This window comes from Petaurus breviceps, unplaced genomic scaffold (genome assembly GCF_028583685.1).
Source record: "Petaurus breviceps papuanus isolate PSGF00001 unplaced genomic scaffold, PetGlider_PUasm1.0 90692, whole genome shotgun sequence".
In the NCBI taxonomy this organism is placed as follows: domain Eukaryota; kingdom Metazoa; phylum Chordata; class Mammalia; order Diprotodontia; family Petauridae; genus Petaurus; species Petaurus breviceps.
The window spans coordinates 5,295,900-5,311,942 of record NW_027187313.1 but is presented as its reverse complement, the minus strand read 5'-3'; the positions used below and the strand labels follow the sequence as shown (position 1 = coordinate 5,311,942).

Here is a 16,043-nt window from a genome sequence, read left to right as displayed (position 1 = left end):
TAGTTTATCATTATAGGAATGTTATTAATTAAATGAAATGGCATATACCTAAAAATAAAAGGATGAGGCATATGAATTTCTGCTAAAAGCAATGAGACCATCATGGCATTTTTGGTCCATAATGAATGATATAGTTTAAAAATGACATGACAAAAATGAGGTATGTTTTTTTTTTTTAGTGAAAATTTGCTATCCCAGTTTATTATTTCTGTTCCAAAGTGGCCACACTTAATTTATCTATGGAACTGGGACACAAATAAAATCACTGTGGGGATATAAAGAATGTTGGTAGGATATTCCACAAATAATACATGCAATTAATCCTACATTATGTGCATTAATAGGGAATAATATATATAGAAAATATAAAACAGTAATTAATCATAAATACTTTTGCTTTGCTTTTACTTATGATTTTATGTGACAAATTTACTTCCCAAATCATATTTTACTCAAGCTACTGGTATTCACTTGCATTCTGTTGTGTCCAAATAACTGCCACAGTGATCTCTTGCTTTTTAGAAATTGCTAGCTTTTTTTGGTCCACACTCATTTGGCACTTGAAAACTGTATTATTAATTAACTTTTCACATGTTTATATTTTTTCCAGCTAAACTGTACAATGATCATATTGGTGTGTGTTACTTTGAGGCAAATGACTCTACAACTCAAGAAAATGCTTGGTGGTAGAGGAAAATACAATCCAATTTCTAATTCAAGTTCAACAAACTTATATTAAGTGCCTACAATGTGCAAGGGACACTGCTAAATGCTAGGGATACAAAGACTTGTACTCAAGAAACTTTTATTCCACTGAGGAATAAATCTAGTCAAGTCACCTAGTACATTAAGTGCATACTACATCCCAAGCACTGTATTAAGCTCTGCCTAGGAGCTCAAAGTCTACTGCAGAAGACAACATAGAAACAATTCCATATAAAAGACACATGTAGGATAAACTGAAGGTAGGATGGATTAAGGAGGACGGTGAAAAGTTCCATGTAGAAGGTGGGACTTTGAAGAAAGCCAGGAAAATTAGGTATCAGAGAGGAAGAGGCAGTGTTCTAGACACAGAGGATGACCAATGAAAATGCTAAGAGAAAGGAGATGGAATGCCATATTCAAGGAACAACACTGGAACAATGCCTTATCCTTTTATTTTTAGGTATATGCCATTCAAGGAACAACAGCATATAGAAGAATATATAGAAGGGAGTAAGGCATAAGCAGACCAGAAAGGTAGGAAGGGACTAAACACTTTTAAAATGAAAATAGTACCTCATATTCAATTCTGAGGTTAATAGGGAACCACTGGTGAAGCTGAATAGAGGCAAGGGGTAGGGGGACCAACATGGTTAGACTTGGGTTTTAGGAAGATCAATCTGATAGTTGAGTGGAGTGGGTTGAGTTGAGACAGGGAGACCAACCAAACCAACAGGTCCTTGCAATAGTCTAGGTGGGAAGTGACAAGGGCCTGCACCATGGGGGTAGCAGTGTTAAGAGGAGAAAAGGGTTAATAACTGATGTTATAAAGGTAAACTGAAAAGACTTTAAAAAATTCAACTGATCAAATGGGAGTAGAGAGTGAGGAAGTAATGATGACACTTAAGTTCAGCTGCCTGAATAACTACAAAGACAACAATAAAAAGTAAGGTAGTAAGAAGGGTTTAGGAGAAAGGAGAATGAGTACAGTTTTCAACATAATGAGTCTAAAACATCTATGATGCATCTAGTTCAAGATGTCAATACAGACTGGTCAGGAGAGAGGTCTGGCCTAGGCAAGTAAATCTCAAAGTCATCTGTATAAAGATGAAACCGTGAGAGCTAGTGAGATCACCAAGTGAAATATATACAACATATACAGACATCAGAACAAATACAAAGATAAGAAAATATAACAAACATAAAAATAATACAAAGTCATTTCAGAAGGGAAGAGAACATGAAGATGGGGGGAGGGAACAAAAGGAAGGAACAGGAAAAAACTCATATAAGAGATAGCACCTGGGCTGTGTGCTACAGGCTGGAAAGGATCCCAGAGGGAAAGTAAAGATGGAATGCATTCCCAAAAGTATGGAGGCAGGAGATGCAATACCATATATAGGGATGAACTGTCAGGCCAGTTCTGAAAAGAACATACAGTACTTAAAGGGAGTTATGGGAATAAAACTGGAAATATAAGTACAAGCCATTCTGTGGTACAATTTAAAGAATTTTTTTTAAGCAACTGGGGTTAAGTAACTTGCTCAAGGTTACACGGACAGTTATTTCTGGGTGTGATGCTAAGTGTCTGAGCCCAGATTCAATCCCCAGGTCATCCCGACACTGGAGCCGGTGCTCTTACTCGCTGAGCCACCTGGTCACCCCTAAGCAAATGGGGTTAAGTAACTTGCTCAAGGTTACACGGCCAAGTGTTTCTGTGTGGGTGCTAAGTGTTTGAGCCTGGATTTGATCCCCAGGTCGTCCCGACACTGGGGCTGGTACTCTTACTCGCTGTGCTACCTGGCCGCCCCAAGAATTTTTTTTTTAATCCTAGAAGAAAATTGTTAGCTATGGCAGAGCAGGAGGGGAGCAATGGGAGCTGCAAACAGAAAGTCTGTCTTCTCTAGCATAGAAGAGAGAGAGGAGTAAGGACTGTCTGGAAGCAGGGAAATTAATTACAAGAGCTTTGGCAATAGGCAATAATGTGCTGGACAATGAAGGAAACTGTGAGTAAGAAGGGATGAGTGAAGTAGATAAACCCTGACAACTGGTAAGAAGGGGTAAGGAAGACAGAAAATCAAGGATGCCTCCAGAGTTGTAAGCCTGGGTGAATTATACCCTCAAGAGAAATAGGAAGCTTGGAAGACGGTTAGGTTTAGAGGAAAGAATCAGCTCTATTTTAAACATCCTGACTTTATGATGCCTGAGGAGCACCCGAGAAGAGATGCTGAATGAGCAATCTAGCAGCTTCTCCCTTTAAAGCACCCCAAGAAGGTTAGAGGTCTTCACAATGCAAGCACTTAAGAAAATGAACAAAAAATTACACATTAGTTACAATCCTATTAAGAAGTACACAAACAGGGGTGCCCAGGTAGCACAGCGAGTAAGAGCACCGGCTCCAGTGTCGGGACGACCTGGAGATCGAATTCTGGGCCCAGACACTTAGCACCCACCCAGAAACACCTGGCCGTGTAACCTTGAGCAAGTTACTTAACCCTGATTGCTTAAAAAAAAAAAGTACACAAATATTTCCTTGTCATCTCTTAACATTTTTTATCAACTTTCTTTTAAACTTACTACTAAAGAAATACAATGTAGCAACTGCATATTAGATTTACAATTGCCAAATATTTTAAAAGAACTCCAATATATCTCCACCTCATACAAGACATCTGATCTGTGTGCATGCACTCTTCAAACCTTGAGGCAAAAAGCACAAATGAACAAGTATACAGTGCTATGAAATTAAACACAAGCTAAAACGATCAAAGAACAAGTCATTAATAAGAGGGCAATTTTGTGCATGATTTTTTGAAAAAAGAAACTTTCAAAAATCTCATGACAACAAAACAGATTCTCAACAGGATTAAATTGAAAACAGAGATGAAACACAATAAAGAATATTCCATTACATATTCTGTCTGAGCAATTTGCCAAGAATATAAAAGCAATGAAATCATTTAAAGATGAATCCAGCTTCCAATTCTTGGTACAATAAGAAAATAATAAAAATAATGATATCCTAACAACATCCCTTATTCTCAAGTCCAATAATTAATGTGTCAAATCTTATATTAGGATAACAATAGTTAATTATACAGCTGACATTAGGAGAATGTTCAAGATATGAATGAATCCTATACCAAATTTATTTTCTAAGTAAAACTGAATTAGAGGCTAATAAATTTATTACTTTATATTGTACCCTTTAAAAATTCCAGAGCTCCTTACAAAACAAAATAAACCAACAGTTAGGAACACGTGACTTTTAAAGATTGCTTGTAAGGCTTTAAAGTAAAGAATTTTAAAGAGTTAATCAAGACACAAAAAGAACATTCTAAAAATTTCCCAAAAGATCTCTGAGTGTGGAAAGGAGGTAGAAAGAAAAAAAAAACTAATTTAATATATATAAAAAAGAGATGAATTTAAAAAGTGCAAGTATAAAATAAAAATCTTAAAATAAATCTTCCAGTTAAGGAATAAACACAGGTTGTTGTTTTTTTCTTTTTTTTTTTCAGTGTAACATAAGAATAATGAAAAACGGAGCAAATCTTGGAAAATACAAAGTATGATCAACTAAAAATTCAGTGAAAGTTAACATTATAAACTCAAATGGCTATCATGCTTAGTTTATTTTTAAATGTCTTAAATATTATTTTTTTAAAAACCTGAAAATTACAAATGATCTGATTAATGAATCCAAGATGTAAATCAAATAATGTCAGACAAATATCAGAAACAACACATAAGTTTACTGGCTAAGGTTACTGGGTACAAGTTAAATTAGTTTCAAAAAGCCTCAGAATTCATAGTAAGTATGAAAGCAATATGTCCTGTATAAACAGATGAATATTAGTGCACTAACTGGTATACCTAATTAACAAAACTTTTGTTTTTGTCTGTTTTATGTCAGAAAATGTGAAACATCTACACAAAAAAAAAAATGATAGTAGAACCTACACTTGAGGAGAGAGCTCAGGCAATCCATCTCTTCTTTCCCCACCCATGTGCATCTTTTCAACATCTCTGTCATGATCCCACACCAGACACCTTCTTTCCCCTCAACCCAACGTTTCTTCTGAGCTTCCTTTTATGTGCTGGCCTCCTTGTGAAAATGAAAACTCTTCAAGGACAGGGGCTAAATTTCTTTTTGGTTGATCTTTATATTCCAAGCACTTAATACAGTGCTAGGCATATAGGAAGTGATTAATCAGTTTTATGCCTGACTAAAATATGGAAATGTAGTTCTGGATGACAATACTGTAAAAGGAAACTAAGACCTACCCACCCCTACTCTATTTAGGTCACCTATTCCAAAATTTTATTAGGATACTACTTACCTCTAAAGTCCTTGGTCTAACCTGAATGAGAAACTTTATCAGTCCTTCTCTAAATATCAATACCAAAATAGTTACATATACATAAATCTTTTAACATTATTCTAATCTAAGGTCTGGGTCTCTAAAAGGAGAAGCAGCCTGATAAGGCCAGTAAAGCAGTTCAGTTCTCTGACATGGTGCTGGTATACTGTCCACATTTCAAAGGCATACCACGAGGTCAGCACAATGGCTCTGTAGACGACCTTTAGTTTGGTAGGCGACCTAATATCTCTTCTCTCCCACATATTCCTTCAGAGCCTCCCAAATACTGAACTAGCTCTAGCAATGCACTTATCAACCTCATTATCAATGTGTTCATCCAGTGAAAGTACACTGCCAAAGTAAGTGAATTTATCCACCCATTTGCAATAACCAATGATGTGGTGCTGGCTGGTGAAGCACCTGTGTTTTCCTGGTGTTACCTGTTAGGCTAAAATGAGCAAAAGTGGTGAAGATCAGAACCTAATAATCAGCCTCAGCTTCAGAGGCTGCAATGAGTGCACAATCATCTGCAAACAAAAAAATCCATGCACCAACTCTCCCACCACTTTAGTCCTGGTTTGTAGCCTTTTCAAGGTAAATAATTTACCATCACTGTGGTAGCTGACAATGCTATGTTCATTCTCATTGAAGGCATCTGACAACATTGCTGAAAACATCATGCTAAAAAGCATGGGAGCAAGCACACGGCCTTGTTTCACTCCACTGATGACTGGTAAAGTGCAAGAGGACCATCCATTATCCTGAAACTGGGAAAGCATGCTGTCATGAAACTAATGTACTTCTGATAAATTGATGAACTTCTCTAGGCAACTAAATTTTCCATAAGCCCTTACAACTGAGAGTATCAGAGGCCTTGGTCAGTTCAATGAAGTTTAAATACAGACCCATATTCTGCTCCTGACATATCTCTAGGAGTTGTAAGGCAACAAACACCACATCAACCATTCCTCAGCCTTTTCTGAAGTCACGCTTGATCTCAGGTTGATAACCATCCTCCAAGTGAAGGATCAGTCTACTAAGAAGGCCTCTGGCAAGAATTATGCCAGCAATGATTGAGAGACCCTCCTATGGTTGTCAGAGGACAATCTATTTCCTTAACCTTTATAGAGATGGACAATGGAGGCATCCTTGAACTCCTGGGGGATAATCTCTTGCCATGTAATCTGGAAATTTTCTGCTAGCTTTTGTATGAGCAATGGACGCTTCTCCTTGTAAATCTCAGTTGGAATAGAATCAGCACCAGGTGCTCTGCCACAGAAGAGGAAACTAATAACATTAAAAACTGCTTCTTCAACAGGAAATTTCACGAGAGGGATTGACTTCAACCTGAAATACACAGTCAATGGCTTCAGCATTGATTGATGATGGTCTGTTAAGAACACCATGCAAGGAGGATGGGTGGCGCAGTGAACAGAGCACTGGCCCTGCAGTCAGGAGAACCTGAGTGCAAATCCAACCTCAGACTCTTAACACTTTTTGCCACGTGACCTTGAGCAAGTCACTTAACCCCCAATTGCCCTGCCTCCCTCCACCAAAAAGAAAAAAAAAAAAAAAACACCATGTAAGTGTTCAGCCCATCTCTCTAGGATCATATTCTTATCATTAATCAATGTGGCTCCATCAGAACAGGGTAGCTGAGATGTATCCATACACCTTTGGCCCATAAACAGCCTTCAGAGCATCATAAAACCACTCTGGATTGGTATTATTAACATAAAACTGAATTTCATCTGTCCTATTATTGAATCCTTAATCTCTCTAAATTTCCCTTGTACTTTACTTTTGATGGAATTAAATGCTGCCTTCATAGAGATGGATGAACTTCCTGCCAGTAAACCCTATGGAGTTCTCATTTTTCAGTTATCAGCTTTTGAATTTCCCCACCATTTTCATTAAACCTGTCTTGATGTTTAGGAGTGTTCTAATCCAGATGACCAAATGCAGTGTTTTACACCAAATCTCCAAAATCTGCTTACTCCTTTTCTGTTCCACTGCTGCAAACCATGTATTGATTAAACTTTCCCTCCAAGGCAGTTATGAACTGTTCACAGTCAGAGAAGCGCTCTAAGCTGTTGACATTAAATCTTTTGCTCATTGTCTTGCCCTTGTGACCACCACTTTTGTCACATGTGAATATTTAGCTTGTAGAGGATATGTCTGTTATCAGACTAACATTCTGTACTACGTGTTGCTTTCATCACTCTTACATCCTGTCTCTCCTCCTTACAACAGCACAGTCTATTAAATGCCAACATTTACTGTGAGGGTAAATCAGTGAGATTTTATTGCATTTATGTAAATGGAAGACAGTGTGGGTGTTGAGGTCATGAGATGCACAAGTCTTCAGTAGTTGAGTGACCATTGCTCAACCTGGTTTAGCCTGTCTGCTGAAATGGTTTACCAGACACTGAACACTGCACATGCTACAGCTCCTTGGAGCCAAAGGTTAGAGTTAAGTGGATACAACAGAGGTAGAAAGCAGCCCTTACCAAAGGGGTACTAGTATTCCCTGAACACCCTAATCCCTACAGAGGATAAAGAAGTGAGAGATGGTAAGGAGGAAAACCCTTCTCACTATTTACTGCCCCAGGACACAGAGATGCCCTCTACAGAGTACTTGACATATCCACTGGATGATCTGGGGACCTTGGGATCTGTATGCTGTGGTCAAGAAGTTAGGAAGGGAGTGGAAAGGGATGAGAAAATGCTAGATGTATAAGAAAAGGTGTGGTTGTATCATAAACAACTCTACTAGTTTTCTACTAGTCTACTTGTTTGACTCTGGGTCAAGCCTTGTCCTCCCAGAAGGGTTCAAGTTCAACTGTGGAGATAACTGTCCTCAAGGGGAAAAAAAAAAATCACAAAATCTGCAAATAAGAGCTATTTTTACCTCCATTTTGTCTATATTCATTCCCACAATTTCTATTTCCTGAATTGATACTATAGCCAGCATTCCTTAAATATGGAATTAACAGCGCAGACATGTGACATTCTTGATTTACCTGTTTTGTGAAAGTTTCAGTGTTTTTGCATAAAGAATAATGTTAAGTCTTGGTTTTATATAAAATACTTTTGATCATTCCTTGAGAGAAGCGATTTTTTCATTCTTTATATTTGTGTCCCTACTGCCTCGCATGGTAACTAGCATATAGTAGGTATATAACACATTTGTCAACTGATATTAAGAGTTCTCTTAATATTTTTAACATAAATGTTTTATTTTGTCCAAAGGTTTTCTGCAATGATTACTAATAATGCAAATGAGCACAGCTCAGGCCACCTGAGAACTTTCTTTATTTTCATAGTTATTAGGAATGCCTACCTCTTAAAATTTATATATTACCATGTATAAACAATGTACTTATTTAGGATGAAAGATTTCCATCTGGAAGGATCTTCAGAGGCCATCTACACAAATTCCATCCATTTACAGAGAAGGAAATTATGGCATTATATATTATAATTATATGAGTGTATGTGTATTTCTCCTAGCAGAATACAAGTTTTTAAGGGAAGAGATGGGGTATTTGTGTGTGTGTGTTTTTATAAGCAATGTTAACTTAAGTTTACTGAGTGTGCGTTTTCATTATAAACAATGTTAATTTATCTTTTTTTCTGTTTTCTCTACCACAAAAAAGAATCTTCAGACAGTAAAAAGGAAATAAGGTTAAAAAGAAACTGAAAAACAAAATGAAAGAATAAGAAAAGAACACCACCATATCTTCAATGAACACAAGTCAACAAACCCTACAAACTACATTCCAAGCTACTGAAAAAGCATGTAAGCCATAGCAATCAAACTTCCAAAAGATTTCTTTTGCAGCACTAAAAAATTTATCCAAAGGGACAAAACATCAAAAATCTAAGGGAAATCAAGGGAAAAAAAGTAGGAAGGAAAGAGATAAAGCAGTGACCTGTATCAAATTATACAACTCGCCAAAATGATTTAGAGGGGCAGCTAGGTGGCACAGCAGACAGAGCACAGGCCCTGGTATCAGGAGGACCTAACTTCAAATCTGGCCTTACAGGCTGTGTGACCCTGGCAAGTCACTTAACACCAATTCCCCTCCCCTTCCCCCTCCCCCACATACTAAATAAGGTAGACAACAGAAAAAAAAAAAGTAAGCTAGTTTCACAAATTTAAAGATTCCAACTACTGGATAAGCACTCACTATTGAACAAAACTTGCTAAGAAAAGCAATCTGGTAAAAATTAAGTTTAGATTAACACCAGAAACCATATGCCAAGCTACGCAGTAATGGATACAGATCTCAGATTTTATTTTTTAAATCATCATCATAAAGTAAATCACATAAAATGGAGAGAACAAGTTTAATTATCAAGGTATTATTATCAAGCTATTTGCCAGAACTCTGCCAAAAGCAGAATATATAATAATTCCTTAACCTGTCTTCAAGATAGTTTCCTTATCCAATAGTGAAGAAAGAAAGAAAAAAAAAAAAGCAGAACGTCTCCATTGAATCTAATTCACTGCAACAGAAAAGAACTAGGTGCTGGGACTGAAATGATGGAAAATGATTTAACTACTTCTTCACAAAAAATGTGACAGAGTAAAAAAATGCATAGTCTGACATGCATGTTAGCTTTTGGGAAAGCAGATTCCAAAAGATTTCTAGGAAAGAGAAAGGATCCCCTGGATCAAACTGTAAAAGGCATCAGCTCAGAAGAGATAAGAAGTTCTCAAGAATCAAATTTAGAAAACACAAAAGGATATTGTACTAATTAAGAAAAATAAGAATTTTCTAAAGATGAAGATATACATGGATCTCCTCAACCAAATTAAGATTTTAAAAAGATATAAAAAACAGAAAAGTCAGGTAATAGGACAAATGAAGTATGACACAATACTGTAGGAATAACATGAAGACAGCAAAAGCTCAGAATGAGCTAATGCTAATGAGGAAAGCCAGGGACCACAAAAAGGTAGGAGATTCTTGAGCTACACTGGAGGAGGGATAAGAGGGGCTGTTGCCTGTGGACAGTATGCTGATTACTAATGTAAAAAGGGCAACTACACAAAGCTTCTTGTGCTTCTGTTTTTCCCCCTAAGGGGAAGGATCTCTGGATTGGAAAAGACAAAAATACTGAAGCTACACCTCCTGGTTAAACTTGATTGTCTCAAGTCATGTGGCTTGGGTGAACTGTATATCTCAGGGTACCAAAGAAACTAGCAAATTTGTCTAATGAGTCACTATCAAACTGATGGATGAAATATCACGATGAACAGAAGAGTTACCACAAACCTGGAGATATGTAAGTTTGACAACAACGACAACATCCTGACACAAGAAATTCATTGTTAATTTGAAAGGTTACTATTGGAGTATTACAGGAATTTATTCTTACCTGCATGAACCTGAACATTTTTAACAATTACTTGGCTAAAACAACAGATAGCATGTTTTCAAATTTGCAGGTGGCACAAAGTTTTATCAATTTTTACTTTTATAATATTTTTAAATTCCTGGAAGAGATGGCAACACAGTATCTAGAACAGTAGGTCTGGAATAAGGAAGACCTGTGTCCAAATCCAGGCACAGCTGTATAACTCAGGGCCAGTCACTTAAACCTCTATCGACTTCAGTTTCCTTACAAAATGGAAATAACAACAGCACTGACTTCTCAGAGTCATTGGGAGGATAAAATGACCTAATATTTTTAAAGTGCTTGTTGAACCGTAAGCATATTTAAATGCTAGTTATTATATCAACAAAAACAGCAAGGGAAAGTGAAAAGTCATCAAGTAAAAATTAATTTTAGACTAAGATTGAACACAATATACCACACAAGGTTCAAAGTGGATACATTAGATTAAAAAATGTTACAACATAACAAAATTTGAGAAACAAAGAAGAAAATATGGTTCACAATTGTGGACAGGGGAAGAATTTATGATAAGACTAACACTAACCTTAACTCTAACCCTAAAAAGATAGACAGGAACATGGAAGATGAAATGCAAAATTTGGATTACATAAAAATGAAAAAGTTTTGCCCAAACAAATCAATAAAGTTAAAATTAAAAGGGAAATGGGGGTGGTGGGTACAGAGGGTGGGAAACTTTACAGCAAATTTCTCTGAAAGTGTTGATTTCAAAATATATAACTAACTGATTCAACTATATCAGAATGGCAGACATTTTCTAATAAATGATCCCCTCCAAAAAGCAAAAAGAAAAAATAATAAATGTATGAATGAATGAATGATCAAGGATATGAACTGATAGTTCTCTAAAGGAAAAATCCAAGCTTATCAAGAGATAACTAGGGGGCAGCTAGGTGGCACAGTGAATAGAGTACCAACCCTGGAATGAGGAGGACGGGAGTTCAAATCTGGCCTCAAGATGCCTGACACATTTACTACGTGTGACTTTGGGCAAGTCACTGAACCCCAACTGCCCTCCAAAAAGCAAAAGAGAGAATTGGAGAGAGAGAGGGAGAGAGAGAGAGAGAGAGAGAGAGAGAGAGAGAGAGAGAGAGAGAGAAAGTCAGAGAGAGAAAAAAAGTTCAAAAGTGCTACATCCAAAGGCTATATACAGGTGTAATATTAGCAAGAATGGGAGAAAAAAAGTGTGGCCTTTTCTCTTATTCAAATCATAGTAATAAATTAAGAACTCAAATATGGTCATTCAATGAAATAGAGGATTTTCAAGCATTCTTGATGAAAAAAACAGAGCTGAACAGAATATCTGACTTTCAAATACAAGAAGCAAGAGATGCACGAGAAGGTAAACAGGAAAAAAAAATCCTAAGGAATTTATTAAAGTTGAATTACTTCCATTCCTACATGGAAAAATGAACATTGTAACTTTTCTCAGTATGAGGATAGTTGAAGTGAATATATACGTATACATACATATAGGGTGTATATGTATATAAATACATATGTGAGTATAGGCATATGTATGTTCATGTATACATAGACAGAAGGCACAGGATAAGTTGAATATGAAGGGATGATATCTAAAAAATAAAGTTAAGAGGTAAGAGAGGAATTTATTGGGAGGAGAAAGGGAGAAATAGATTAGGTTAAATTATCTCATATAAAAGAGGCAAGAGAAAACTGTTACAATGGAGGGAAAGAGTAGGAAGGTGAAAGGGAATGGGACAACCTTATTCTCATTGAATTTAACTTAAGAAGGGAATAACATGCACACTCAATTGGGTATCTTACCCTATAGGATAATGGGGGGGGGGATAAGAAGGGGGAGAATAAAAGGGAGGGCAGATTGGGGGAGAGGGTAGTTAGGTAGTTGAAAAGGGATAGGGTCAAAGAAGAAAACAGAGTAAGTGGGGCACGGCATAGGACAGAGAAATATAGTTAAGTCTTTCACAATATAATGATTTGGGTAACTACACACATACAACCCATATTGAATTGCTCATCTTCCCAGTGGGGGCAGATGAGGAAGGAACAAGGGAAAAAATCTGGAACTCAAAGTTTTAAAAACAAATGTTTAAAAAAAATTGTTTTTTACATACAACTAGGAAATAAGATATACAGGCACTGGAGTATAGAAACCCATCTTGCCCTACTAGAAAGTTAGGGGGATGATGAGGGAGGATATAAGAGAGAACAGATTGGGGGAAGGGCTATTCACCAGGCTTGCTATTTTGAGGTGGGGGTAGGGGAAAGATGGGGAGAAAAAATTTTAACTCAAATCTTGTGAAAATAAATGTTCAAAACTAAAAATAATTTTTTTTTTTTGCCTTTTGGAGGGCAATTGGGGTTAAGTAACTTGCCCAAGGTTACACGGTAAAGTGTGTGTGTGTGTGTGTGTGTGTGTGTGTGTGTGTGTGTGTGTGTGTTGTGTCTGAGGCCGGAACCGAACTCAGGTCCTCCTCACTCCGGGGCCGGCGCTTTTACTCACTGCGCCACCTAGCCGCCCCCTAAATAATTTTTTTTTTCAAATTAAGGTTACTTAGTGAATAGAAGAGAAAGCAAGAAATATATCTACTATTGCTCCAGATACATCATGTTGTTGTACATGAGGAAATGTACATCCAATACTAGAGATGGCTACCATTTATATATACTGATATTGACAATACTGATTTTCAAGTGCAAAATGAAGAAAAGAGTGTGAGACCAAGGACAGGGGAAAGAAATACATGTACGTGTGTGTGTGTGTGTGTGTGTATCTGTATACATTTAAAAATGTTTAAGTTACATAGCTGTAACTATTAGGAAGTTTTCCTTTGTATCAAATTTAACATTTGTCTCCTTTCAAGTTCTACCCAGCACTCATAGTTCTGACTTCTGGGGCTAAGAAGAATAAATTTAATCCTTGCCTACCTGATAGCACTTATAGCTCCATCTACCACACACTCCATCTCAAATTTTGTCATCTCTAGGCTAAATAATTCCAATTCCTTCATTCAATCAATTCAAAGCTTTTCACCATGATGGCTGCTTTTCTGTTATCCAAATCACTGATAAAAGGTCTTGAACACAATAGGAACAAGGAGAAATCTCTGGAATATTCTACTACAGACCGCATATCAGGTTGACAATAATCCATTTATCACTATTCTTTAACATCTGGTCAATCAACCAATTTCAAATTCATCTAACTCATCACTTAAGTACATGTCTGTTATTAAGAGTTTCTGTCAAATGCCAGGTATAACAATGACCTGATCACACCATCTTAAAACCTTGTTGTGAAAGTGAACTAAGTTAGTTTACCATTAAATATTCTTGATGACTTAATACTGTTTACTAATTACCACTGCTTCCCTTCTTAAAGACTCACAAACCCTTGTTTAAACATTACATTCTAGAATTTTGTCAGGAATTGAATTCAAGTTTATCAGTCAATAATGTGGGGGGAAAATGCTTATCTTCTGCCTATCTTAGAAGTAAATCTGGTTGCACTGTCACTGATCCATATTCTATAGGACTCCCTAATACACACATTCCAGGCTAAACCATTTGAGGTTTCCTCTGAAAAAGTTGTGTATTCCTAACCATCATTCTACATCCTTTGCTCTAATGTTCTCTAAACTCAGAATGCCCTCCATCAATCACAGGCCACTGAAATGACACACATCCTTCAAAGCTTTGTTCAAATGCCACTTCCTCTATTATGCCACCTTTATTTCCATGAGGAAAAGGACTATTTCTTAGTATCTGTCTCTTCTGTTGCACTTAGCATAGTACATTACCGAAACTTAATAAATGTTTGTTGAACTAATTAAATAATATGCAATACAAATTCATGGAGGACAGAAGTCAAATAGTCCTGTGCTTAATTATGTTGACTATATAACACAGTACCTTTGTCTGCTGGAATCACCTCAACCAAAGACTGATGCACCTATATACACTATATTAACTAGCAAGGAACTATTTTAACTTGTTTCAAAATGTGAAAACTAAGAGACAAATTCTCATTTAAACTCCACAAATCCAGTTACTAAGATTTCAATTGAAGAGCAAAATAGAAACTTACCAAGTAACTATGGAACCAGGTTCCTCTCAATACAATTGAACTCTGTGAATAAATCCTAAAAAGAGTCAGAGTACTTAATGGTTTGTCTGAACACATACAAACCAAAAACTGCAGGATGCAACTTACTCTGAAGTTTATTCACAAGATCCTGTTAAGTAGTAAACTTAAATATTAATCAACAATTAAATGCTTACTTAGAGAATTAGTCTATTAGATTAAAAATCCAGATTCTAGTATAAATTCCCACATAAAAAAAAGATGGAAAGAACCTGAAAATGTTTATAAGTTCTCAAATGTCTCCTGTTCATAATGTATTTTAATATAACTTTTAGTATACCAGAATAATATATGTATAGTTAAGAGGGGGCACATTCTTTACTTTTTGAAAATCTAGTTCAATTTCTGTCTATCTCAAGCATTCAAAAATTTCCTGATACTGAAATTAACAAACATCATGGGACAGAACAATCTAAGGTTAAATCAATTAAACTCCTTAAAATGAAAAGGAGAGCAAAAAAAAAAAAACTCCCAAAGAAAGATGATTCAGCATGATATTCAATTTACTATCTATATTCTAAATAAAATGGTAAATCCAATCATGTAAAAATCATACAAAAAAAAACAACCATAAGAATAACACAGATACAAAATGATCAAAGGCAAACTCTCACCACCACTAAAACAATACATCTTGTATCTATGTTTTTATTAATTTCAAGTCCTTTCAACATTTGCTATTATTATATTTCTCAACAATCCAATCAGATAGTGTGTTATCATACCCATATTATAGATGAGAAAAATATGGTATAGAGAAATTCCAAGAGATCAAACTATAGTCTTCCTATACCAGCACAAGACTGCAAAATGTTTCCCATAGTTAAGCTCACTACTTAAGATTACAAAGAAAATGCAAAATACTATCTAAACAGTGGAGTGGTTATCCCAAGTTTTAAAGCAGTTTTTATCACTAGCATTCAAACTTCACTATTTAATGGAGAAAAACATAACCTGATAGGTTAACAATTCTCTCATTTGCAAGTTCAAAACTCCTTTAATCATTGTTAGAGAGTCAATGTAAACTAGACCTAACAAGATAAAAGACTGTACTGATGTAAGAGCTGCTTTTACTTTATAAAGTTTAATGACATAATTGGCAGGAACCAGAAGTATAATTTCACCATTTTTCCTCACTATTCCATAACAGCTGTTCAGGATACAAAAGTTCAAATTTTCAATTTATCCTAAAACATCTTACCTTAATCTGTGTCTTTTGATCCTGTCACATTTTACCTTGTATAATATTTCTTATTGTAAATGTCCTATTTCCCTTACTAGAACTGTAAAAATTCCCTGAAGGCAAGGACTATTTTGTTTCTCCTCCTCAGTATTCCTAATGCCTAACAATCTCCTGGTACACAGTTTGCAATTTAAAAAGATTTGGTGATATTTGTTGTTGAAACAATAATACCACTTTAAAAGGA

The 16,043-nt window shown here is 36.0% G+C and overlaps 1 protein-coding gene across 9 annotated transcripts in view; it reads right to left on the bottom strand.

Moving 5' to 3' along the window:
- COP1 (COP1 E3 ubiquitin ligase) overlaps positions 1-16,043 on the bottom strand; it is a 248,876-nt gene that overhangs the window by 138,464 nt on the left and 94,369 nt on the right. For 5 of the 9 annotated variants that reach the window (XM_069065516.1, XM_069065507.1, XM_069065513.1 and 2 more), the window contains one exon: positions 14,560-14,601. The exons of the other annotated variants lie outside the window; for them this stretch is intronic. In XM_069065516.1, the coding sequence (XP_068921617.1) occupies positions 14,560-14,601 (42 nt within the window). The remainder of the gene's footprint in view (positions 1-14,559; positions 14,602-16,043) is intronic. 9 annotated transcript variants of the gene reach the window in all.